This window comes from Chroicocephalus ridibundus, chromosome 17, assembly GCF_963924245.1.
Source record: "Chroicocephalus ridibundus chromosome 17, bChrRid1.1, whole genome shotgun sequence".
Taxonomy (NCBI): domain Eukaryota; kingdom Metazoa; phylum Chordata; class Aves; order Charadriiformes; family Laridae; genus Chroicocephalus; species Chroicocephalus ridibundus.
In genome coordinates, this window is record NC_086300.1 from 4367671 (window position 1) to 4389848 (window position 22178).

Sequence of the window (22178 nt, forward strand, 5' to 3'; positions counted from 1 at the left end):
GTTCACGTGCACACGCCTTTATGTATATATATATATACAAAATTAAAAAGAGCCTGATGATCATGAAGTCAGTTTTTGCCTTAAGGACAGGAACGTCATTTTGATGACATTTTACCTTGGCAAAACATAAAAGGGAATCTGACATGAAGCTTAACAATAGATTTTAAGCGGCGCTGGAGGTGTAGCGCTGAGGAGAGGCAGCAGCGAGCAGGGACTGCCCTGTCCATCCTCCTCCCGCAGCCGTTCCTCCCGCGGTACTGGGGCTTGGTAATTCGCCTGGTTTGTCTTCCCCGGTCACGCAGCTTGTGCCTTCTGAAATCAGGGAATGTTTTTCCAAATTAACTTTAGCAGATGTGTAGGCTTTACTTTTCCATAAACGTATGGCAGATAGGAAATAAACCCCGTGGAGCCGTGCGGTGTGAGGCAGCGGCCAGGGAACTGGCAACTGCCGTGAGGTTTGTGTCTGAGCATTTTCAAAAGGCAGCAATGAGAGAGCACCTCAAGACACGCGTTTCCAATAGGAAAAATACAATGGCTGGCTAAGGAGGCTTGGAACAGTCACTGCATGAAAAATACAACGAGATATACAGTAGACGGTGCAAAAAACCAGTATTGTGATATACAGAAGAGAGAGAGAAGAAAGCGGCAGCTAAATAATTACTTCCCCGTGAGCAGCAGCCTTTCCAAAGTCACCGCGGCACTTCCACAAACAAAGAGGATCTTTTAGAAATACATACATAGCTTAATCATTTTCACGGTTGTTAAAAGCACGTTCCAGTATTCTTAAATGGAAAAAAAAAAAAAAAGCACTATAAAAAAGCCGAGAGTCTCCTCACTCAACTCACTCTGCAATTAAATCTTGTAAAGCCCTCAGGCTGGTGGCAACACTCACTAAGTGCCTTTCCCAATGTGAGGCTTTGGTTTTGCTTGGAAGTACCAGAATGTTTAACCTGCTTTTCTTTTGTTATTTTATTCCGTTAATATTTTATATTTATACGGTAGAGTCCTAACTGCCTTCACTGGGCTGGGATTTTTTAGTCCCATACATGAAGAGCTTGCAGCCTCGAAGTTTTTACAGTGTACCTGCTGACTATATTTTACTATGTTTTGCCTTTAGTATAGTTTATCTACAGAAAATCATAGAAGGAACTGCTTTAAATATCCGTTATCTGTAACAGATGACTGCTGTGACCTCCACGACAAGAACTACTTTAAATGTTCCAGCTGGTTTTAGACCTTTCAAATTTGCCTACCTGACCGTAATTAAATTTAACTTTTAACAGTGGCAACACCTTGATGGGTGTGACAGCATGAAAAAGAATACATGGCAACACTATATATACGGGTCTCTTTTTGTTTTTTTAGTCTAAGGGTAAACGCCAGTGCTGTGTTATTTAGTATTTAAAATACATTTATTAAATGCACTCCGATAAGGCAATAACAGACTGTTCAGCTTCTCAAGCAAAGCATGACCAGGTGCTTTTTCTTCTTTTCTTTAGAAACAAATGAATCAGGCCAGCGCATTCAAATTTTTTTTTTATTTTTTTCCCCCTTTTTTCCCCAGTTAGAAAGCATAGATCCATTTTATGGCTGTTGATACACCTTTTAATATCCTCATGTTTTCTATGATTCTTAACCGGGGGCAAGAGAGCACGCTATAATTTTCTTCCTGCAGTTACAATCAAAAAAATATGTCAGTCAGTGCCTACACTTTTTTTTCCTGACGAAAATTAAAATGTAAAATACTGAATATGTTAAGGAAGACAACTATCTTTGTTAATATAATGAAAAAAGAAGACTAAAGAAACACCCTACCTTGTACCTGTGTAGAGTTTAATATCGCATCTGAGTAAAAATACTTTGAAATAACACTGCTACGTGCTGATTTCCTACAAAGTATGTCCAAAAGGACATGTGGGGGTTTTTTTAAGGTAAACCATGTACTTGGCCTTGTCCTCAGCTGCTTGCAAAAAATATAATTTAAATGAAGTCAAGGGAGAGAGCTCAGTTTAAACCAATTGACAGGTTAATCCTTGTTTACTCGTAATATGAGAGGTTATTAAACTGAAGCATTAAATCCAAATATTCTTACCTGCTATGTATGTCAAAATTATTTGTGAGAGATTAAATGTTGCTGAGAATTCTCAGTTTTGGTTCTCAAGAGATATAACTCATGCCTGTGCGTGCAACTGGACTAAACAGTTGGGGGCGTTCAGCCTGGAGAAGAGAAGGCTCCGGGGAGACCTTGGAGCCCCTTCCAGTCCCTAAAGGGGCTCCAGGGAAGCTGGGGAGGGACTCTGGATCAGGGAGGGGAGCCATGGGATGAGGGGGAAGGGTTTTACACTGAACGAGGGGAGACTGAGATGAGATCTGAGGAAGAAACTCTTTGCTGTGAGGGCGGTGAGCCCCTGGCCCAGGTTGCCCAGAGAAGCTGTGGCTGCCCCATCCCTGGAGGGGTTCAAGGCCAGGTTGGACGGGGCTTGGAGCAACCTGGGCTGGTGGGAGGTGTCCCTGCCCGGGGCAGGGGGGTGGAACGAGATGATCTTTAAGGTCCCTTCCAACCTGAACCATTCCATGATTCTAAAATGGTTGATGCTTGATTCTGTAAACCATCGCTAATTCTACATCCGCTGGTACCGATGAAGCCGTCTCTCCAGGAGGGCAGGTTGCAGACCCGCAGCTGAGTCTAACAGACAGCTTTTGTCTTCTTAAGAACACGAGTCTTGCTTGATCTCTACACCCTGTGAGCTGCACAGAAATCCATTCTATAAACTAGAAAGAACAGAGTGTGAGTCGAAAGGGTTCTGAGGGTACAACAGAAGATTTTTAAGAACACTGAAATTAAAATGTGGTTCTCTACCCTGTTTCTGATACGAAGCGGGTGGCAGTGTAAGCTAGCATGGAGAAGTTAGACGTAGCTGGAACAGGAAGGGCTTCTCTTTGGCAACTATGGAATAATGGTCCAAAGATTTCCTCATTGATGAAGCATTATGCAAGATTCTTTAATTTTACTTGGGAATGTGGCATAATTATATTTGAGATTTTTTTGTAATCAAAGAAAGCTTTTTCAAGCTCTTTAAATTTGCAGACACCTGGAAATTTCCAGTGGAGGTGTACTCTCCTGTGCAGTGAGCATATTCGACACAGGGTCATTTTTTTCAGTCATTTCCCAGACCACCTCCCCTTAGAAGTAGTCCCCGGAGTCTCGGTGTTCATAGCCCATGACTCGAGAAATCCTCTGAAATTTTTTTTTCTGTTATGTGAATTTCTTAAATATTAACTCATTTAATATTGTCGGGTGCTGCAGATGTGAAGGATCCTTCCATTATCACTGCCAAATGTGTTTCTTTTTGCTGAGCAGTGTGGCTTTTTTGGCCGTTCATGAGTAGAATGATCTTTTTTTTAAACTGCATAACTGTAATCTGGGTGATGGTCCGTTAGATATTGTCTTAGGATCCAGATGTCACAAATCCGTACAGGTCCACTGAGCTGTTGGGTTGCAGTTTTCTCTTGGCCATGATTTTCTTCTTAGTTATGTTTTGTTTTTAAAAGAAAAAAGGAGTTTCCTGGACCAGCTTCTCTTCTAATCGAAGTCTTACCCAAAGGCGTCCCTATGGGGGGGAAGAGAGGCTCAGCCCGTCGACTGATCCTGGAAATCAGCGGTGGAATTCTTCGCGATGGTGTCTTCCCTGGCAATCCCCTCTCTCTCGGGCTATTTTTATACTATTTTTTATCTTCAAAGTGGAGTTTGAGTGACTTTAGTCATACGTACTTTTATTATGATTAATGTACTCAAGGAGGAGTGTTTGCACCTCGGGGGCGGACATTCTCCGGGATGGAGGTGTGTTTTGGTACATTGTAGTGAGCAAAGTTTGCACAAAGGACAGCATTTCATCAACGCTTGACGAAATGTTGGCTCGGGTAGCGTGTAGGCCGCTTATCTGTTCTGTAGTACCGTCTCGTCCCCATATCTGCTATTCGTCCCAAGGGAAGGCCACGGAACAAGCGCGTTCGGTTCCATCCCTTGTGTAGTTTCGCAAACAACCTTGTACAGGGAATCTCAGATGTTGCGCTCTTCGCGTGCCAGCTGGGGCTGTGTTCTACCTCAGAAGCCTCTTGATTTTATGACTTTCCTTAATGTGTGAACAATGCTGTACTTTTGTATTCTTGGCCAATTTAGTACTTATTCCACAGGGGGGTTTATGTGAATGCCCTTAGGCACGTGTCATTTCCACTGCTCTTGGGCCTTCTATTTGCCCTCTAAATAGCAGAGCATCCTATATATATACTACAAGTTACATTTTCCCTGTTTGCAGAGAAATACAAGTTCAAAGTCATTGGGTATAACATCTGTATTTAACATGTACTTCAAAATAAGACTGGTGTATTTCAGTAAATACAGGGTAATGGTACTGCTGACCCAGACAGAATTATATATTTGAGAGCTGTGTAGCTTCAAAGTAAATCGGATGTGGACTGAGTTGATCGCTCATGCAAACTGTTCAGACTATGCTACAAACCAGTTGCATACGCATCCGATGGCCGCTTTGAGGTTCCAAGCATCCCAAAATAATGAAAAACTAGCTCAACTCCTTACAGACGGCATTTCCAACTAGAAGAAAGTGACATGCTTGAGGATATGATACTTAAATTCTGAAACTATACCAGTTTTCCCAGTAAGGATATCCTATTCGCTAATTCCCGTCGCTGAACTGCGCTCCATCAAACCTTTACGTTTATTAACGCGTTTCACTCCACAAGGTACTATGGTTCGGTTCTTTCTGCAAGTGCAAGTCCAAAGAATAATCCTTACGACTGATTGCTAGGTCTTGATGCCATATTAAAGATGTTAATGACAACATACATTCTAGAAAAATGTATCTTTTAAAATGACTGGGCCTATTTTGGGCTCCTAGGAGGCCCCTGGACACTTGATTTGAAGATTAATTTATTCAGAGGCCCATATTAATTGATGAGCAGGCTGAAATTTCGCATGCATTGTCTGAATTCATTGGAAGTCTAGGCAATTGTCTGCCCTCCCCCTCTCTCCCCTCAATAATGATTTCCTGATAGCGCTACTTTTGTTTCTAGACATGCAGAAATTCATCACGAGTGAAAAGCTTCTGGTTCTGAGCACCACCCTTAATCTTGAAGAACAATTTTAGAAGAAAACTATCACTTTTAAAACTAACTTCTCCTGCTAATTTGACTAGAAAAAAAAAATAAGGCCCTGCAAATAGCAAACCCCTCCAAATGGGAGAGTAATTACCTGAAATTAAGCCTTATTTCTGGTTATAAAAAAACCCCAAAACAACAACCACTCAATTCTAAAAGCATGTTGTGCAGACTGGAAGCATTAGAGTTAAATACCCTCCGTTTTATAGTGAAAGGGAAGGAAATAGCCAGGAGGAAGGAAGGAAGAAGAGATTAGAGAATCTGACGGATGTAAATAGTCTCAGAGGAGCCACTATGTCCCAAGGCCTCTCCTGAGGGAAGTTTTTACACCAAAGAATCTGGTAGCCTGAATGAAGAATGACATCACTTATTTATTTAGCCAGAGCTGAGATGTTTTCTTAAGACATTGAAATAACCTCGTGCCACCAGCATTAAATTGTTGGCGAAGCGATAAAGATGTCTGCTTAATTTAGGGGCTTGATAACCACGAAATAAATACACTTTTGTTCCTTGGCTTGCGAGTATATTTAAATTGCCTGGAAAGCCATGAACAAGAAAGCGTGAGTCTGAAGGTTATTGCCACAGGCAGCCTGATGTGGGAGTCTTCAGTATGGAGATGCATCACTCGGGACTTGTAACTCAGTCAAGGAGTTGGGGCTGCTTCCCTTTGAGATGAAAACGATGGCGTTACTCTTAAGCACACCGAGCACAGACCAGTGTTTCCACATCCTGGGTGCTGTAAAAATCAATAAGAAAGGGACAATTTCAACCTAAAGTGCTAGTGCTGAAGTGTCGTGACAGCCCTGCCTAGATCAGTTAGAATCTGAGTAGCCAACATGTGGCAAAAAAGTGATTCACATCACACGCTGCCTCACCTGGGACGGCTAAAATGGGTGTTCGTGGCACCAGCAGGGACCAGGCAGCCCCCGGTAGCAGCAGGGTCGGGAAGGATTGCAAGCTTAGATACTGAAGTGTTTGAAAGAGACAGCAAGCTGGGCGGTGCGGTCGCCACGCTGGAGGGAAGGGATGCCACCCAGAGGGACCTGGGCAGGCGGGAGAGGTGGGCCCGTGTGAACATCATGAGGTTCGACGAGGCCAAGTGCGAGGTCCTGCGTGTGGGTCGGGGCAATCCCAAACACGGGCACAGGCTGGGCGATGACTGCATCGCAAGCAGCCCTGCAGAGATGGACTTGGGGGGTATTAGTGGACGAAAAACTGAATATGAGCCAACAATGTGCGCTCACAGCCCAGAAAGCCAACCGTATCCTGGGCTGTATCAAAAAGAAGTGCAGCGAGCAGATCGAAAGAGGTGATTCCGCCCCTGTGCTCCGCTCTGGGGAGACCCCCCTGCAGCGCTGCCTCCAGCTGTGGGGCACCAACAGCAGAAGGACACGGAGCTGTCGGAGCGGGGCCAGAGGAGGCCCTGGAGATGCTGGGAGGGCTGGAGCCCCTCTGCTGTGGGGACAGGCTGAGAGAGCTGGGGGGGTTCAGCCTGGGGAAGAGAAGGCTCCGGGGAGACCTTGGAGCCCCTTCCAGTCCCTCAAGGGGCTCCAGGAAAGCTGGGGAGGGACTCTGGATCAGGGAGTGTAGTGATAGTTTACACTGAAAACTTGACCATGGGAAGTTCCACCTAAACGTGAGGAGGAACTTCTTTGCTGTGAGGGTGGCAGAGCCCTGGCACAGGCTGCCCAGAGAGGTGGGGGAGTCTCCGTCTCTGGAGACATTCCAACCCCGCCTGGCCGCGTTCCTGTGCCACCTGCTCTGGGTGACCCTGCCCTGGCAGGGAGATTGGACTAGATGATCTCCAGAGGGCCCTTCCAACCCTATGATTCTATGAAAGAGGGGAGATTTAGACTAGATGTTGGGAAAGAATTCTTTGCTGCGAGGGTGGTGAGCCCCTGGCCCAGGTTGCCCAGAGAACCTGTGGCTGCCCCATCCTGGAGGCGTTCAGTTTAGCCGTACATTGTGACGCGGTAGAGGTGAGATAGTATTCTTGAAGATTGTCTTTGTGTTCCTTATACTTTTATTTCAGAATTAGCAGGGCTGGTACTGATGAGTTTTACGTCTACTCAGGTTTTTTACTGATTAGTTTTATTGTCCTCTTTTCACAGTAACGACTTGTCTTCATAAAAGAGCAGTGAGAGCTTTTAGGATTGAAAGAAACAGCTAGCTCATGGTACGGTGTCAGGAATAGTTAGTGGAGACAGAACCAGCATTGCTTCCTTGTGTTGGGCTTTGGGCACAGAACGTTTATTATACTCTAGTGAGAATAAAATTCATTGTGGCATCAAGAAATACAGAAAGCACCATATTCCTAATTAAATGGAAAGACAAGAAGGCATCGTGAGCCTTGTCCGTGAAACACTGCAGCTCGACGTTACAACTCGCCAACATTCAGTGTAAAAACTGTTCCCACAATTCTGGGAACGGAAGAGAAATGTCCATCCCTTTGTATAGAACCGGAAAACACTATGTGCAGAATTGTCCTTTGATGGCTTTAAGACTGAAAGGGGAGACGTTGCACTGGTTTGTGTAAATAAATAACATTAGCCGTGTTCGTTGCAAGTTCTGCAACTCGTGCTGGCTTTATTTTAAACTGCGAGTTATTTTAAAGGTGGACTTCCATTACTTGCCTATCAAGGGGAGTTTCAGTTTGTTCAAATTTCAGGGTACAGCTGCACAGTATGTTCAATCCAAACTCAAGCTCCATATAAATACGTTCCATGTTAATTTAAGACTTTTGAGCCTGTTTACTATAGAGAAGTTGTCCTGCGAGCCCGTATACTGCGCCAATTTGAGTGAAACAAGCTAATTATAAGTTGATGTCATATGGCTAAAAAAACACATGTTTGTTCCTTCCATATTTCACGATGCTGACTTTCTCAACCACATTTGCCCAATACACACGGAACGTGTTCTCTGGGCCTAGGGCCTCGCTGGATAAAGTTACGTTCTTTATTGTGCAGTTTGTAATTAAAAAGCTGAACCTCCCGCAAAATCTTTGGGATCTCGCGGATGCTAGCAGGCTGCTTGTGCTGCCTGTGAGTTTATCGTTCGCTGAATAACAGCAGAATTGTGGTTCTGCCAGAAAAAGAAATAAAGTAGGCACGCACACTGTTGTCAGTCAGTGAGTGTATTGTAGAGAAGGTGCCACGGCTTGTTGTCCACACAAGTCGGACATGAAAATGGGGGACAAATGAATGTTCAAAGCTGATGTGGAGAAATCATGAATCCTGTCTGAAATAAGCAACTTGCTTGTTTTTCTGTGGACTGCCCGTTACGGCTGCCGTTCAGCTGCTGGCGGGCGGCTGCCTCCAGCCAAGCGAAGGCAAATTCAGTGACCCGTTACTACTTATAGTTCAGCGGCACCTAAATTACGTACCGTTGTGCTATTTTATTGCAAAAAATTACAATGAGGAAATTCACTCTTGCCTCAAGAGCTTATAGTCCTGAAGAAAAAACATTTAATGCTTGTGTAAAAGGAGCACACAGCAGGTCTCTGCCCGTTATGAAGCCCCTTCGGAGCACTTGTTACTCTGAAAGAGCCTGTCCCGTGAATGCTTCCTGTCCCGTAATGTTTCACTCATGTAAGGGCAATCTATAAAGGCGCTCTGTTTTCAGCTATTTCCTCTGTGTGCAGTAGCAAGCTTTTTTTTTTTTTCCTTTGTAAAGAGCTGGAAGCACATAGGTTGGATGTGAAAGACAAAGTGAAATTTCCTGCAGACGCTCGTTCGCAGACCCCGGGTGAGAGACGGCATCTCCTCTGGGCAGCGTCTCCCCTGAGGCACAAATAACGCTCTCAGCAGACGACGACATAGTTTATCAGACCACTAAGTCACTCTCTAAATTTCTGTCCTGTTGGAGAGCCCTACTAACAGCTGTAAGAAAGACGTACTAATGTGAGGCTAAAGTCAGGTGCACCTTTATTAGAGATTTTTTTAAAAAGAAGCGTACGAGAGAAAATGAATGAGCAAACTCTGTTAGAAAAGGATGCGCGTGTGGGGGCAGAATGTGGCGGTCTACCTCTGGGGAACAGCCCACGTTTTGGGTGTTCCAGCTGTTTGCAGAACACTGCCATTTCGCGTTCTTCTCCTGGTAACATAAATTGAAGAGGAGGTGGTTGGAGGGAACTGTTTCGGGAGTAAGACTACAGAAGACGAAGCGTATCTGCGGAGTGCTCCTCTGATCCACTTCTCACCGATGGTAAGAAACCAGTGAGAAGCGACTGTAAACGGGACGGGCGTTGGGAGGAAATACGGTAGTGTAAGTGCCTCAGGCCTCCCTGCGCACAGGTATTCTTGTAAAAGCTTTTATAACGTGCTTTTATAATCGGTACGTTGTGAGAAAACGGCGAGATTCTGAATGGCAGATTAACAGCGGGAAACTTTGGCTCTTTTGGTGGAAGAGAGCCGTGTGGGAGGACTGGGGTGCTTTTTGGAAGAGGATGTCTTTAAACGTGAAACCGTTGGGAGAAAGGCATTCCTGGTTGACCTGCAGCAGGCCCCATACTTGGGAACTGCCTGGAATCCAGTCCGAGGTCTCAGATAAAGTGGAGTAAGTCTCTTTCGCTGGCTTATCACAGTCAACATTTTAAAAACAATATTCCAGTAACTGTAGATGCCAGTGAGACTGTGGAATAGCTTTTCCGAGGAACTGAACTACTCTCACTTCAGAAGCCCTTGCGGGTGTTCATGTCGATTTCCAAAAATTAAGCCCCAAGTGCCAAATTGCTAAAGTCAAAGGTAAGCCTGGAAAATGCTGTCACAGGTGTGGCAACTGTTTGTATTAGGTTTTATATGAGGTATCAAATAAGAGCAGTGAAAGGCCGCGTTATCTACTGACTGTCTTGAAAAAGCTGTTCGTCTTTACAGCTCCGCTGAAAGATTTGCACACTCTGTGCAGGCCAAGCTCAGGTTTCCCCGACTTCATTGGAAGATGTCTTTGTTTCTTAAAGAACGTGGCCTTAAAAATGAAAATGGGCATAGGTCTACAATACCAAATTGTTAAAAAATTGAACTGTTGCTTGGCAGCACCTGCGAGGGCATTCCACGCTTTTTTTCAAGGAGAGAAGTCTGAAGCAATCAGATTTCCATCAAGAAATCTTGATCGAGAGTTCACAGACCTCTTGGCTTCTTTAGTGGCTTCATCAGGTTGTGAACATATGAATCGGGAAATGTCACCGGGAGCAGGAGGGGAACTGAAATGGGCTGAGTTTTTCTTCCCCGGGGGAAACAGAATATGGAAATAGCTCTGAGCTCCGCATCTGCCCAGGAAGACCTTTTTCTATGAGAAATGTCATGCATCGGAGCAAGAAGTTCCAGGATGGCGTTTCTTTAGAGGTGTGGGGGTCAGTGACTGCGAATTAAGGACCCTGACACGTTCTGTCACAGGAATTGGAGGCGATGCCCTTACTGTTCCGTAACTCACTGGCTTTGCAGCAAATCAGCTTTACACTAGAGCTGAAAATCAATGAGTCCTCCTATAATTAATCATTGTTTCTACTTTATTAAGAACGTATTTAAAATAAAAAATAACAAACTAATATTTTTAAAGCAGTATTACTTCTTATTCTCTACAAGGAAAAACATTGCATAAATAATTTCTGAGAAAAAAATAAATACGTAATTCACTCTCTGAAACAATACCTTTTCTCTATAGGTTCTGGTCCCACAGAAAATGATCGCAAAATCTATCGACATCGCGAATTTCCATAGTTTATATGATTTCAGCATAAACTCTACATAGAAAATAAGAACAGCGAGGAACTGTCTTCATCCCAAACTGTGTTCATCTGACACTAGGCTTAGCGCTTCTACAGGATATATACAGCACGTGACACTTCACTTTCTAATAATATTCTTTAATTAGTCTGAATGTTGAGAAGCTAAGTAAAGGAAAGTTGCTGTCAAACTAAAGACTTACCAAAGCTGCACAGACCAAAGGCTTTTCTAGAGGAATTCGTGACGCTAACGTTAGCGGAGGCTCACTCTGAATTGCAGAACCAGCACCTTACTCCCAGAACTTGGCTTGCACGCTCACAGCACTACGAGGTGGGGGGCAGATAATCCGAACTCTACAGAATAGGAAATGTAAATTTAGACGGCTAAGCTGGTACTAAAGTCAATTGTGTTCTAGGAAATAAGGAATAAGCAGTATCTTTTATGTTGGATTACGCACATCATTAGCTGTTTACGAGACACGTGTCAGTGAGGCTATCTGGTTTGAGGGGAGCATCCATTTCATAAATCTGCTCCACTTAGAAGAGTTTGTTTAATTGTTCTTGAAACCAATCGTTGTCCCTAAACCAAATACGGTTTTAGTTGTCAAATCCTAATTTTGAATCCGTTGATCCTACAGACTTTTAATGAAATGTATGGAATAGTTTTGTCACACTTTTGTTTTTGAGAACACGAGTGTCGTATTCTGATTTTTGTGTTTTAGAGGAAACAGCTGGGGCATGAGGACATCTTGACAGGATGGTAACTTCCCAACAATTTGACTTCAGTCACCACAACTGTTCAAATCCCTGCTATCACACCTACTGCAACCCATTCAGAGAGTGGTAACTCTCCTGGTGCTTCCCTCATCGCGTGCTTGTCCTGCATCGTGGCACTTACAAAACTAGGAAAGAGATCTCAGTGTTTGTCTTTTTTTTCACATAAAGTGGGTAGAATGACTTCTAACAAAGTGTGATTGTCACCGTAACAGCGTCACTTTCCTCTCCCTTCCTACTTGTACAACCCACCTGACCTCACCTGAATCTCCAAGGTGTACCTCTCCTCTCAGACTGAATTTAGGTGTTGCTACCTCCAGCTTGTTTTATCTCATTCTCTTATCAGACCATAACTGCTATCATCTGATAGATTTTTTTTGACTATGTGAGCCTTTGACCCATCTTAGCAGAAGGAATTGGAACCCACTGCAGTCAGAACGTCATGCTGTGGCCTGTGAGTGCCATTTGATGTTTTGTAAAAATATCCAGAGCTGCTAGGCTGTATCACTCAGAGACACCCTCTAATAAGCATTTTCTAACTCGTGCTGGTTAGATTTGCTGCTCCTGGCTCTGGAGAGACGAGGCTTCTTGTTCTTCTGAGGCCTGACGGTTTCCTTGCCGAAGTCCTTCAGCTCCGACTGGTTGTGATAGCGAGTGTAGCGCTTGCATTTGCAGGACGTGACAGCTCGGAATTTGTAAGTCCGAGTCTCTTCCTCGGGACAAGCCATCTGGATGCGCTGGGTGCGAGTGTGAGCCGGGATGCAGCGGTAGTCCGGGGCGTTCTGACGCCACCACTTCCCCCTGCCGATGGAGTTGGGAAGGAGGTGTGAGGGCACACACTGACCAGAGCAGACCAGTTCCTTGACAGGCTTGATGCTGCGGCAAGGGCCCTCCGTGACGTAGCGGGTGGTTCGCATTTCTCTGCAGCTGAAGTCAGAAGCATCTGCAAACAAGAAACACGGTAATTACTGACTACTTGCTTCCCTATCCTTGAGAAAGCACTTTTTTTTGTTTTGTTTTTCTGTAACAGACGGTCTAGCTCTGAGCCAGATACAAGCTGGACAATCCTGAAGGGCAGATTTGGAGAAGAGGATCTCCACAGACCCACTCGTGCGGCCTCTGAATATTTGGCTGCTCTACTTACGAAACCCTTGAATAAGAATGTACAAACGGATGAATAAAATCCTTCTCTTGCCACTCGGTGAATTCCAGATCAGGGCTGCGCAGGGGGGCAGCGGAGCTTCTGCAGCGTAACCCCAGCAGCCGCGGTTACTTCACGGGAAATTGTGATGGGATTCTCCTGCCTTCATTTACCCGTGGGCAAAACCTCCCCCCATTGCTCTCCCTTAACTCTATTGACTTCAAGGCTTGACTCCGGATTTAAATTCTTTTGCAACAAAGAAAGTGTTCCTTAAGTGATTTTTAACTAGCATAATGGGTTGCAGGTTAGGGAAATTAGCAGGTAACGACACTGCTAAGGAATTCCTGCTCTTCAGGCATTAGGTTTTCCGAGTTTATTGCTCTCCGTGATAATCCCACATGTCCCACTGGATTTCCTTCAGCCAGCTAGAGACATCTTCTGCCTGATTAGGAATCTTACAGGGGGGTTTTTTTCCCCCTTTTTCTCAATGGATAGCTATAGGCAAATGAACCGTTTGGCCATACAAGGCTTTTTTAGCAATAAGGATTTAGAAAAATCTTTCCAATAGTAGGAACAGCCTTTTTCCGAAGGCGTCTCTTTTGCCAAGTGGCATGCTTGGCTAATTGACCTGTTTGGAAGACACAGAATTTGATTTTTGCGGGTGTTTATCAAGGACCTTCATCTAGCCAAACGCACGTTAATGTTATTCTCTTAGTCAAAAGTATAGTTTTAACTCAGGGAATTGTGGTGGACACGGTCAAAGGTCAGTTTACAACAGAAGCCCGTGTCTGACAGGCCCCTTCGGGCTGTGCACAAGGGGGTTCCCTCCTTAGTGCATCAAAAGAGAATTCTGCCCCCGAGTCATTAGTGACAGAACTGGTTATTTGTACAGACATTTGAATTTTTGTTTTTCCTGCAAAGTACAGAAACATGATTTTTAGTGCTCACGGTTACAGTTATCGAAGTACAGCTAACAAGATTTCATTTTTTAAAAAGTTCTAAGGACTGCATTGATGAAAGGAAAGATCCTGGTCATAATGCTGCGACAAAAATGCCAGCAACTGAACTCCAGGTGCCCTTAGTCTAATCCTCCCAGGTTTCCTAAGCATTTAAGAAAATTATGTTTGTCTATGTAAAAAATAATGCTCTGAATCAGGTGTATCGTACCACCATAGCACACAGACAGATCGAGCTAAATATACAGGCACGTACAGGTTTATTTTCTGTGCATATATGTCCTGTCCTGTACGGGTAGAGGTTCTACATACTGCAAAATTATCCATGGTCCAGTGCAACGTCATGTGTCCCGGGAAGGTCTGGCCACTTTGGATCATCGTTTTGATTCCTTGTGTTGGAGATGTTAAAACAACTACGCGAGACCATCGCACACCTTGAGTAACTGGCCAGTCTCCTTCACTCTCTCTTGCTTAAGTAAATGTCCTTTCCACTTCAAAAAATACGCATACATCAGTGGGATAGATTCCCCCCAGTTGATGTCAGAGTAGTAAGAGGATAAAAAAAATGAAAGTTTTCAGATGTAATAACAAACCCAACCTGCCTTGACCTGGGGGATGGTGGGGCTGCCCGTGAGAGGCAGAGTGCTGCCCCTTCGAGGGATTTAGGACCCTTATAAAGTTGCATTCTCAAAAACATTACTCTCTCTCTCTCTTTCTTTTTTCTTTCTTTCTTTCTTTCTTTCTTTCTTTCTTTCTTTCTTTCTTTCTTTCTTTCTTTCTTTCTTTCTTTCTTTCTTTCTTTCTTTCTTTCTTTCTTTCTTTCTTTCTTTTTCTTTCTTTCTCTTTCCTTTCTTTCCTTTCTTTCTCTTTCTTTCTTTCTTCTTTCTTTCTTTTTCTCTTTCTTTCTTCCTTTCTTTCCTTTCTTTTCTTTCTTTTCTTTCTTTCTCTTTCTTTTCTTTCTTCCTTCCTTCTTTCTTTCCTTCCTTCTTTCTTTCCTTCTTTCTTTCCTTCTTTCTTTCCTTCCTTCCTTCTTTCTTTCCTTCTTTCTTTCTTTCCTTCCTTCCTTCTTTCTTTCTTTTTCTTTCTGTCTTTCTTATCTTTCTTATCTATCTTTCTTATCTGTCTTTCTTATCTTTTAAAATATTGTTACTGGTATGGTTTTAAACATCTTAACTGACAGCTGCAGCAGAAAAACGCAATTCCCTTCCAGCAGTCCCTGGAAAAAGGCGGCTAGTTCAGATCTGCAATGCGCCATGGGGGAAACTCTCAGTTTGCCCTGTTGCTGTGTGCGTTTGGTAGCCAAACGTGTCAGTCTGGAGGACCATGTTCTCCCTATTTGCCAGCAGAACACTTCTTTAAAACCACCTTTCTCCGTTTGGGGCTAACTCCCCATCCTCCACCTCTCCTCGCAAAGCCTGTGTTTTGCATCATTGCCAAGGTCGGGCGTTTGGCCGCTATCGGCGGTGCCCGTATCAAGTATGCCAGCGCTCTTCAAGGAGCCAAACCAGTTCCAAGGTTGCGCACCTCTGCAAAATTAGAGTCCCTTCCAATTAATGTGGGCATAAATTCCCCTTGGGGAGTGCTTTAACTGTTTCTAACACCTTTTTTTGGCTGCTGGCATCTGGCTGACAAATCTGGCCGTTGGCGAAGGACAGCGAGCAGCACACACTTCTCACCTGGCTGAACGCAGCCCCCACCCGCCGCTTCTGCTGTCCGAGCTCAGGCTCTTTCTAAATATTAAGAATTTGCATTATTACCTCCGCTGTCAAGCCACTGCCCCATCGCAACATCCAAGAGAGAAAAGAGGACTTGTGAGATTTCCTCACGGGGCTTGCAAGCACAAACCCCAGAGAAACTGAAGCAGTTATCTTCTCCAGGTTTTCTGTACTGGAGTTGTGTCTGCGGAGAGCAGCTGTAGCACCTGAGGAGCACGAACTGTAGTACCTAAGGCTTGTTCAACAGACAGACCACATTCCTCATCAGTAAACTCTGGTATATCCCTTCTAAAGTTCACACTGATACTTCTTCAACAGCAAATGTTAACTCCCTATCACAGCATTAGGTCCACACCTCAAGGTTTTAATAAATAAACATATAGGAAATCAAGTATTCTTTTACAAATTGTCTGTTAGGGTCTACAACAGTAATAATGATGTTGGTTTTCTTACCATTAAGGTCTGGAGCTTGTTGTATGTGTCTTCCTCCGTGCTTTGCCTGGTTCATTGTGTTGTTGTTGCTGAAAGTCTGCTCCACCGGAGTTTCGGTATTTTCAGTGATCTCGGGAATGATTTCTGTAGCATCATTTTTAAACATTTGCCACCCTTCCACGGATCGAAATGCAATTTGTACTAAGACACAGACAGAGCACACAGCCCAGGAGATCTGCATGGTGGCAGCTCACAGATTAGCTTTTCAGCACCCTGACAGTCTCAGATCCCAGGCAAAGGCACATTATTCCCCTTTTTTAAATCCTTTTTAGAACCAAGCCAGCCAATGACTATACAAAGGGGAAGGGCCAGACAACAACTCATTCATCTCAGCTTTTGTCACTCTGAAATAAAATGGGTGTGTGGGGGTGGGTTAGTGACAATATTCTACAACTTCTATATAAAAACTTCTCATATGCGCTTCATTTTTGTGCCTGGCAACAACAGTGATTGACAAGACTAGGATGAATTGCAACCTGACAAGCCTTTCTGCAGGGTTTGGTGTTTTTTTTTTTCCTAACAATGGTATAATTAAAACCTGCTTCTACCTCCATATTTGAATCTTTGGCTATTGTCTTTTCCAAAGGTTTTTCCAGACTTCTTATTTTTACTGTTGTTCTTCCTCTTCTCCCCCCACCCCCGGTATAAAGCAGACCTAGAAGCTGGAGCTCAGTAGTTGTGCTTTTCAGCCTCTGCAGGCAGATGACCGGGGGGAGGTAGCTTCTTTTTCCTTTACAAAACAAGGAGCTCTACATTTTGTTTCACAAACGTACTGAAAGAAACAGGGAAGAGCTGCTTTTCCAAATGAGAGGTTGTTTTGTTTAGTTTTCTTTAAAAACTTGGCTACTTGGGATATGTTAGCTAGGGTAAAAAGCCAGGATGTTGTACGTCGTGCTTTTGATGTGCTCTTTCTCACATTTTTATCACTTTTTTTTTTTTTTAAAAGAAAAGCACTTGTATTTGTTTAAATTCATTGCATACTACTGCTGCTGCCGCCGTTCTGCACAAGTGTTGAATATAGGACATTTGCTTATTTTAAACACAAGAACGTGACCAGACTGATTTCCACTCATGATGCAATCAGCAAAAAGAGAGAATTGATGACTTGATGTCTAGGGCACATATGCCCGAGATGTGTCCGTTCATGTGCCATGTTTTAAAATCTCACCTGGGGTATTCTTCTCCCTTGCAAAAGTAAGCTGAGAGTGGGGACAGCTGCATCATTTCTTTGTCTCAGGCCACAAACACTTTCAAGCTGTTTGCAAATTATGTCAGGCTAAATACATGAATTGGAAAGCACCTCAGCTCGTAGTAGGGTTAAATACTACATCGAGCTTATCGTAGCTACCGAAAGCAAAATGTTTGCTTAAAGGAGTAGAGGGACACCCGTGTGTGTCACTGCAATGTTTGTCACATACATCCTGGTGCAAATCAGAGTCACAGCACGCCAGGGGTTCCAAAGTGATTCGCTATCTGACTTTTACCTACTACTCATTAAGGTAAGACTCATTACCTCAGGTTCGTCCATTCTGACAATTCCCCTGACCCGGCACGGAAAACAGGTGTCACCAAATTTAAAGTGGAGGCGTATTCTCCCTTGGTGGGACCTTTATGATAAATAACAGACTTAAACAAGAGCAATGACCCGAGGACGTTTCACCCCTCCAGCCTTACGCATTCACAGACACGCACAGAGCAGACGCGCTAGCGGTACCGAGTCCGATGAGCTTTAGCCTAGCTGCTCCCTACAACGGCCCTTTCCTAAAATAATCGCATCTGAAATACATTGTGACAGCCTTTGTCTTCTGCCCTTTCCCTCTGCCCAAAATTATAGAGATTAGCGCTCTTAGGAAAGCCCTCCTTTCTAAATATTCCAAAGACTCTCCAAAAGCCACCGTGCATTGCGTTGCACACAACTGTGTGCCCTTACTGTCTGCTCCCCTTCCTCCTTTCCTCCAGCCCACATCTTCTGCATCCTCCCATCTCAGAAATCGCTCCGTTTTTACGGAGGGATATGGCACACTGTTTTCTTTTTAGAAGATTTTTTTCTTTTTCCCCACCGCCAGTCAGGATATCATTCTTTAATACAGACTGGCGTCACGTAATTTGACTCAGATGTGCTGATTCCTTTTTCCCTATAATCAGCAGCAGCACCGACGATCTTTCATTAATAACTGCCTCCTTTACTCGAAGCAGTTAATGATGGTCTCACCAAGGCAGGAAACCCAAACGCTCGGCCATTGCAAACGTTTTTCCAAGCATAATTTTTCTCATTTATGAGTAAGTCTATTTTTGGCTCGGAGCGACGGGTGACATCTACTCAACAGCAAGGGACACCCGACTTCCCAGGGACACCACATCGTTGCCCACCAAATGAAATAGATTCTTGAAGAAAAGACGGACGCCAGCTTGGAAAACTGATCTCAAGCTCCGCTTTCAGGCCTTACAATACAGCTATTTTTCTTTTCTTTGGAAACACCGACGTGGTCTTCTAATGGCTTTTAAAAGAATAAAATGGTGTGGGGGTTTTTCTTTTTTTTTTTTCCTTAAGGTTTGTTGGGGTTTTTTTGGTTTTTGTTTAGTTTTGTTTTAAAACTGAACAAGTCAGGAAGGACGACCGGGAACTAAACAAAGATTTTTAAGCTGCTATTATTTTTGTCAGATAGGAATACCACCTTGTAGGGAGGGGTATTCGCCAATAGTCACCTTGTCCAAAGTGAGATCGCAGCTTGTGGCGCCACGGAGTGCAGCTGAAAAGCAGAACAGGAGAGCAAAAGAAAACCCGAGTCCTGAACCACGGCCAAGAAGGAATGGAATCGTAGCATTCACCCACCAGAGACCTGCAAACGCCCTGAGAAATCATTCTGGTGGCTTGCCTTTTTCAGTGACAAGACAGCATGAGATTCACGTGACAGCATTACTCAGGGGTGGAACGATGACGATCTAGGGAAGAATAACAAGCCTACAGCTCCATCTGGTGAGCCAGCCAGCCAGCGACCTTGGCACGCGGCAAATAAACACAAACCAACGCTTCATTGAATTACTCGCACGATCTACATTTCCAGGAGTTCTTTTCAGATTAGAAAAAATTAATAGGACACCAATTCTCATGAACAAATCCTTAGGAGACACCTCTCAGGTCTGTTCTATTTTCAGTTGTACTCATTTGGCACAGCTCAGAAAAATAATTTTAGAAGAAACCTCTGCGCTATACCAAGTGAGATTCCATTAGATAATCCCTCCGTGCCAAAAACATTAAACTAGCAGAACTAATTTTAAAAAAGAAGGAAAAAATCCCGCTTCTAGTTCTAGCACCACAGATTTAATTAGTTCTGGACAACAGAAGACAACTCAATGAAAATATTTAAATCACGAAAACAAACTGCGCAAATATTCTTTCTGCCATTCTCCTTTGCTCAGCAGGAGGAAGATATATTTGACACGAGTTTGTTTTTCAACTCAGAGAGCACGTAGTGTTCTTACACACAGCGCTTTTCATCTTCAAAGCCTTTTAGGAAGATTAATTAATTCTCACATCACCACGAGAAGCAAGCCAGGCATGTTCACGGTGTAGGAGAAAAACACGTCCAACGCTAACACAGGCTCAACATCCAAAAATGGAACTACAATACAACATGTCGTGGCTGCTAGTCCTGCACTCGGATGCTATTCGTTCCAAGTTCGAAATAACTTCACGAAGCGTTCGCTTTTCCGCAGTGACATATTGCAACCTTCTCTGGTGAAGTACTTTCTGGCAGTACCTGTGGTTCAGAGCAGCGCGCGACAGACACCGCTTGCCAGCACTGTAGTCCCAGCTGCAGGACCAAAGGGTGAAGAAAGCACTCAGAGAATGTTATTTTTGCGTTGGATTTCTATTTTTCGTTACAAACTTCTCTCCTGTGCTTATGCAATGGCTGAGAAAGGCCAACTTCAGCCTGAGTAGGTGGTGAATTTAGTCTTACGCAGATCATCGTTTTACCTATCTGGACGTTCTTCTTTGTTCTTTGCTATAAAATGCGATTAGCTTCTCACTTCCACTCTTCGCCCCTCCCCAACTTCACTAACTCTTAAGTGCAAAAACCCCAAGCTATTGCTTTTTCTTTCATTGTGCTGGATTTGACATGGTAGATATCTTTGTTCTATGATAGATGCGTATTTCAGAGACCCCGTCCCTTCTCTGGAGTGCCATCTACACAAAAAGCACCACGCTGCTGCTACTCAGGCAAACACAGGGACGTAAATCCAGATGACGCTATTTTAGCTATAACCAAGAGGTTTCAACTCAAAAAAAATGTAGTGTTGCTATTTGCAACAAACAGTTGTTTGAAGATACCTTCCCCGATTAGCACGCTTGTAGGGAACGTCTCGCAGCAAAGGGCAGGCGCGCAGTAATTTCAGAAGAATAAAACGGCGTATTGCTTCCAATACTTTCTCAGTTTCATATTACATGGAAAGAAAGCTCTCATTCCCGTTTTTATACTATCTTTCCTTTTCCAATCAGAAATTTAGAAGTATACAGTACATCATCACGGATTAGAGACGTACAAGCTCTTCTTGGCCAGCTAAAACAGGCAGAGGAATTTGCAACGTTACTGTATTTAAGCAGCAAGATAAGACTAAGAGAGGAAGCGTACGATCCATTAATGGAGCAGTGGTCTGACATTCCAACTATTTTTAGCCGGCTCTAAAAGCAGAGCTAGAAATGGTTTCGTTACTGAGTCACCTGTCAGTAACTCAGGACACACCGTCTTAGAGCTCGATGTTTAAAATCAATTCATAGCAGCCTTATTTACTCCTCCCCACCCTCATATGACAAAACCTTTGTTAAATCAGCCTTGTTATGCTGAGATGAATGGGCCAGAGCATCACTGAAGTTACCACTAGAAGTGAGCAGTGTCCTATGAATTAAAAAACCACGTTGAATATAAGAAGATATCCCTGTGCGTCTTGATTTGTCAGTATTTCTTGACACTGACAAATACAAACGCATAAGGTAAACAGACTCAATTTTAATGACATCCTGGTTTTAATCTCACAACTATCAGCTTTCTTAAAATCTATGGAAGAGTAACAAAAATCTAATGCCTAATCGTTTCTTAGCTCTTTAATGGTCTGGAATTTTTGAGTTCTAAGTAACAGGTCAAAGACAAAATGAATACACGTGAAATCTTTTTTTTTTTTTTTCCTTGTAGTGCAGATAGGTGTTAGGAATACAGGGTGTGAGATGAGATAGGAAAAAGAAAAATAAATCTATGCCCGTAGCAAAGATTTTAAAAGGATGATTTATAAATAAGACTGCAGAATGAAAAAGTCACTACAGCAGAAAAGATAAGGGCAGTATTCCTATTCCCCGAGCTGCGCAGCATGAAACGTGCAACTAGGAATTTTGCAGAAGCAATTCATTTAATACTGATACAATGGGAGAAAGGAAACTGGTAGGTAATTAGCCAATGAAGTTGACTACCGCTCATTATTTCTGAACTATCCTGATTGAAAGCAAGCACTGAATACTGACTGAGCGTAGGGAGGCGCAAGGCAACACGATGCGGAGTGTTCCCCAACTGTCCCTTTAAAGGACACAAAAGAGAAAAGGCTCCTTGATTTGGCAGTTCCTTTCCTGCAAGGAAACAGAAATAAGCCTGGTTTTCAACCAGAATCGTCACCTCTGGAGTTTAATTCCAAGAAAGTTATCTAGTGATGCAGAACTCCCCCCACTTCTACACACACACCCCCAGCCCACACAACCCCCAAAACTGGAAGTAAAACAAAGTACATCCTTTGCGATTTTTGATTAGTGAACCAAATAGACAAAACTAAATCTGGGCTTACGCGTGTTACTAATACGACCGTGTTTCTGCTTAAAATAGTGTTAAGATTTTCAATCTAGAACAACGTTAAAGCACACATAAAAAGAGGACACACGCATCTCAGGGTCCGTTAGTTTAACCACCGATTCCCAGTTTTCAGTGGGAGATCCTTTGTGTTAATCCGGTGCTGTAACTCAGCGGTACACAGTCACACACCAAGTCAGGCGTGCTGTAAACAAAGCTCCCTCTCCCAACACCGCAATGACTCACTTCACCTGTACGTCAAACAGAACCCAGACGTCATTTATTTTAATAGAAAGGAGATGTTTCCTATACCATGTGGTACGTCACAATGCTCGTTTCTATTCAATGATACCGTGCAAGCAATCCAAGAAGTTA

The 22178-nt window shown here is 43.6% G+C and overlaps 1 protein-coding gene across 1 annotated transcript; it reads right to left on the bottom strand.

The window, feature by feature from the left end:
* Nucleotides 1-10738: 10738 nt before the first annotated feature.
* SOST (sclerostin) lies at nt 10739-22167 on the bottom strand. The gene is made up of 2 exons (XM_063354958.1): nt 15934-22167; nt 10739-12611 (listed from the first exon to the last, which is right to left on the bottom strand). Exons 1-2 carry the CDS (start codon nt 16151-16153, stop codon nt 12190-12192), a joined length of 642 nt encoding a protein of 213 aa, XP_063211028.1. The 5' UTR covers nt 16154-22167; the 3' UTR covers nt 10739-12189.
* Between the last annotated feature and the right edge of the window lie 11 nt (nt 22168-22178).

What these genes read in the sequence shown, in the direction of transcription:
- SOST (XM_063354958.1), bottom strand. Translation starts at nt 16,153, where the DNA reads ATGCAGATCTCCTGGGCTGTGTGCTCTGTCTGTGTCTTAGTACAAATT. An exon ending in ACAAGCTCCAGACCTTAATG is followed by an intron (nt 12,612 to 15,933) that starts GTAAGAAAACCA and finishes TCTTGTTTGCAG; the next exon opens with ATGCTTCTGACTTCAGCTGC.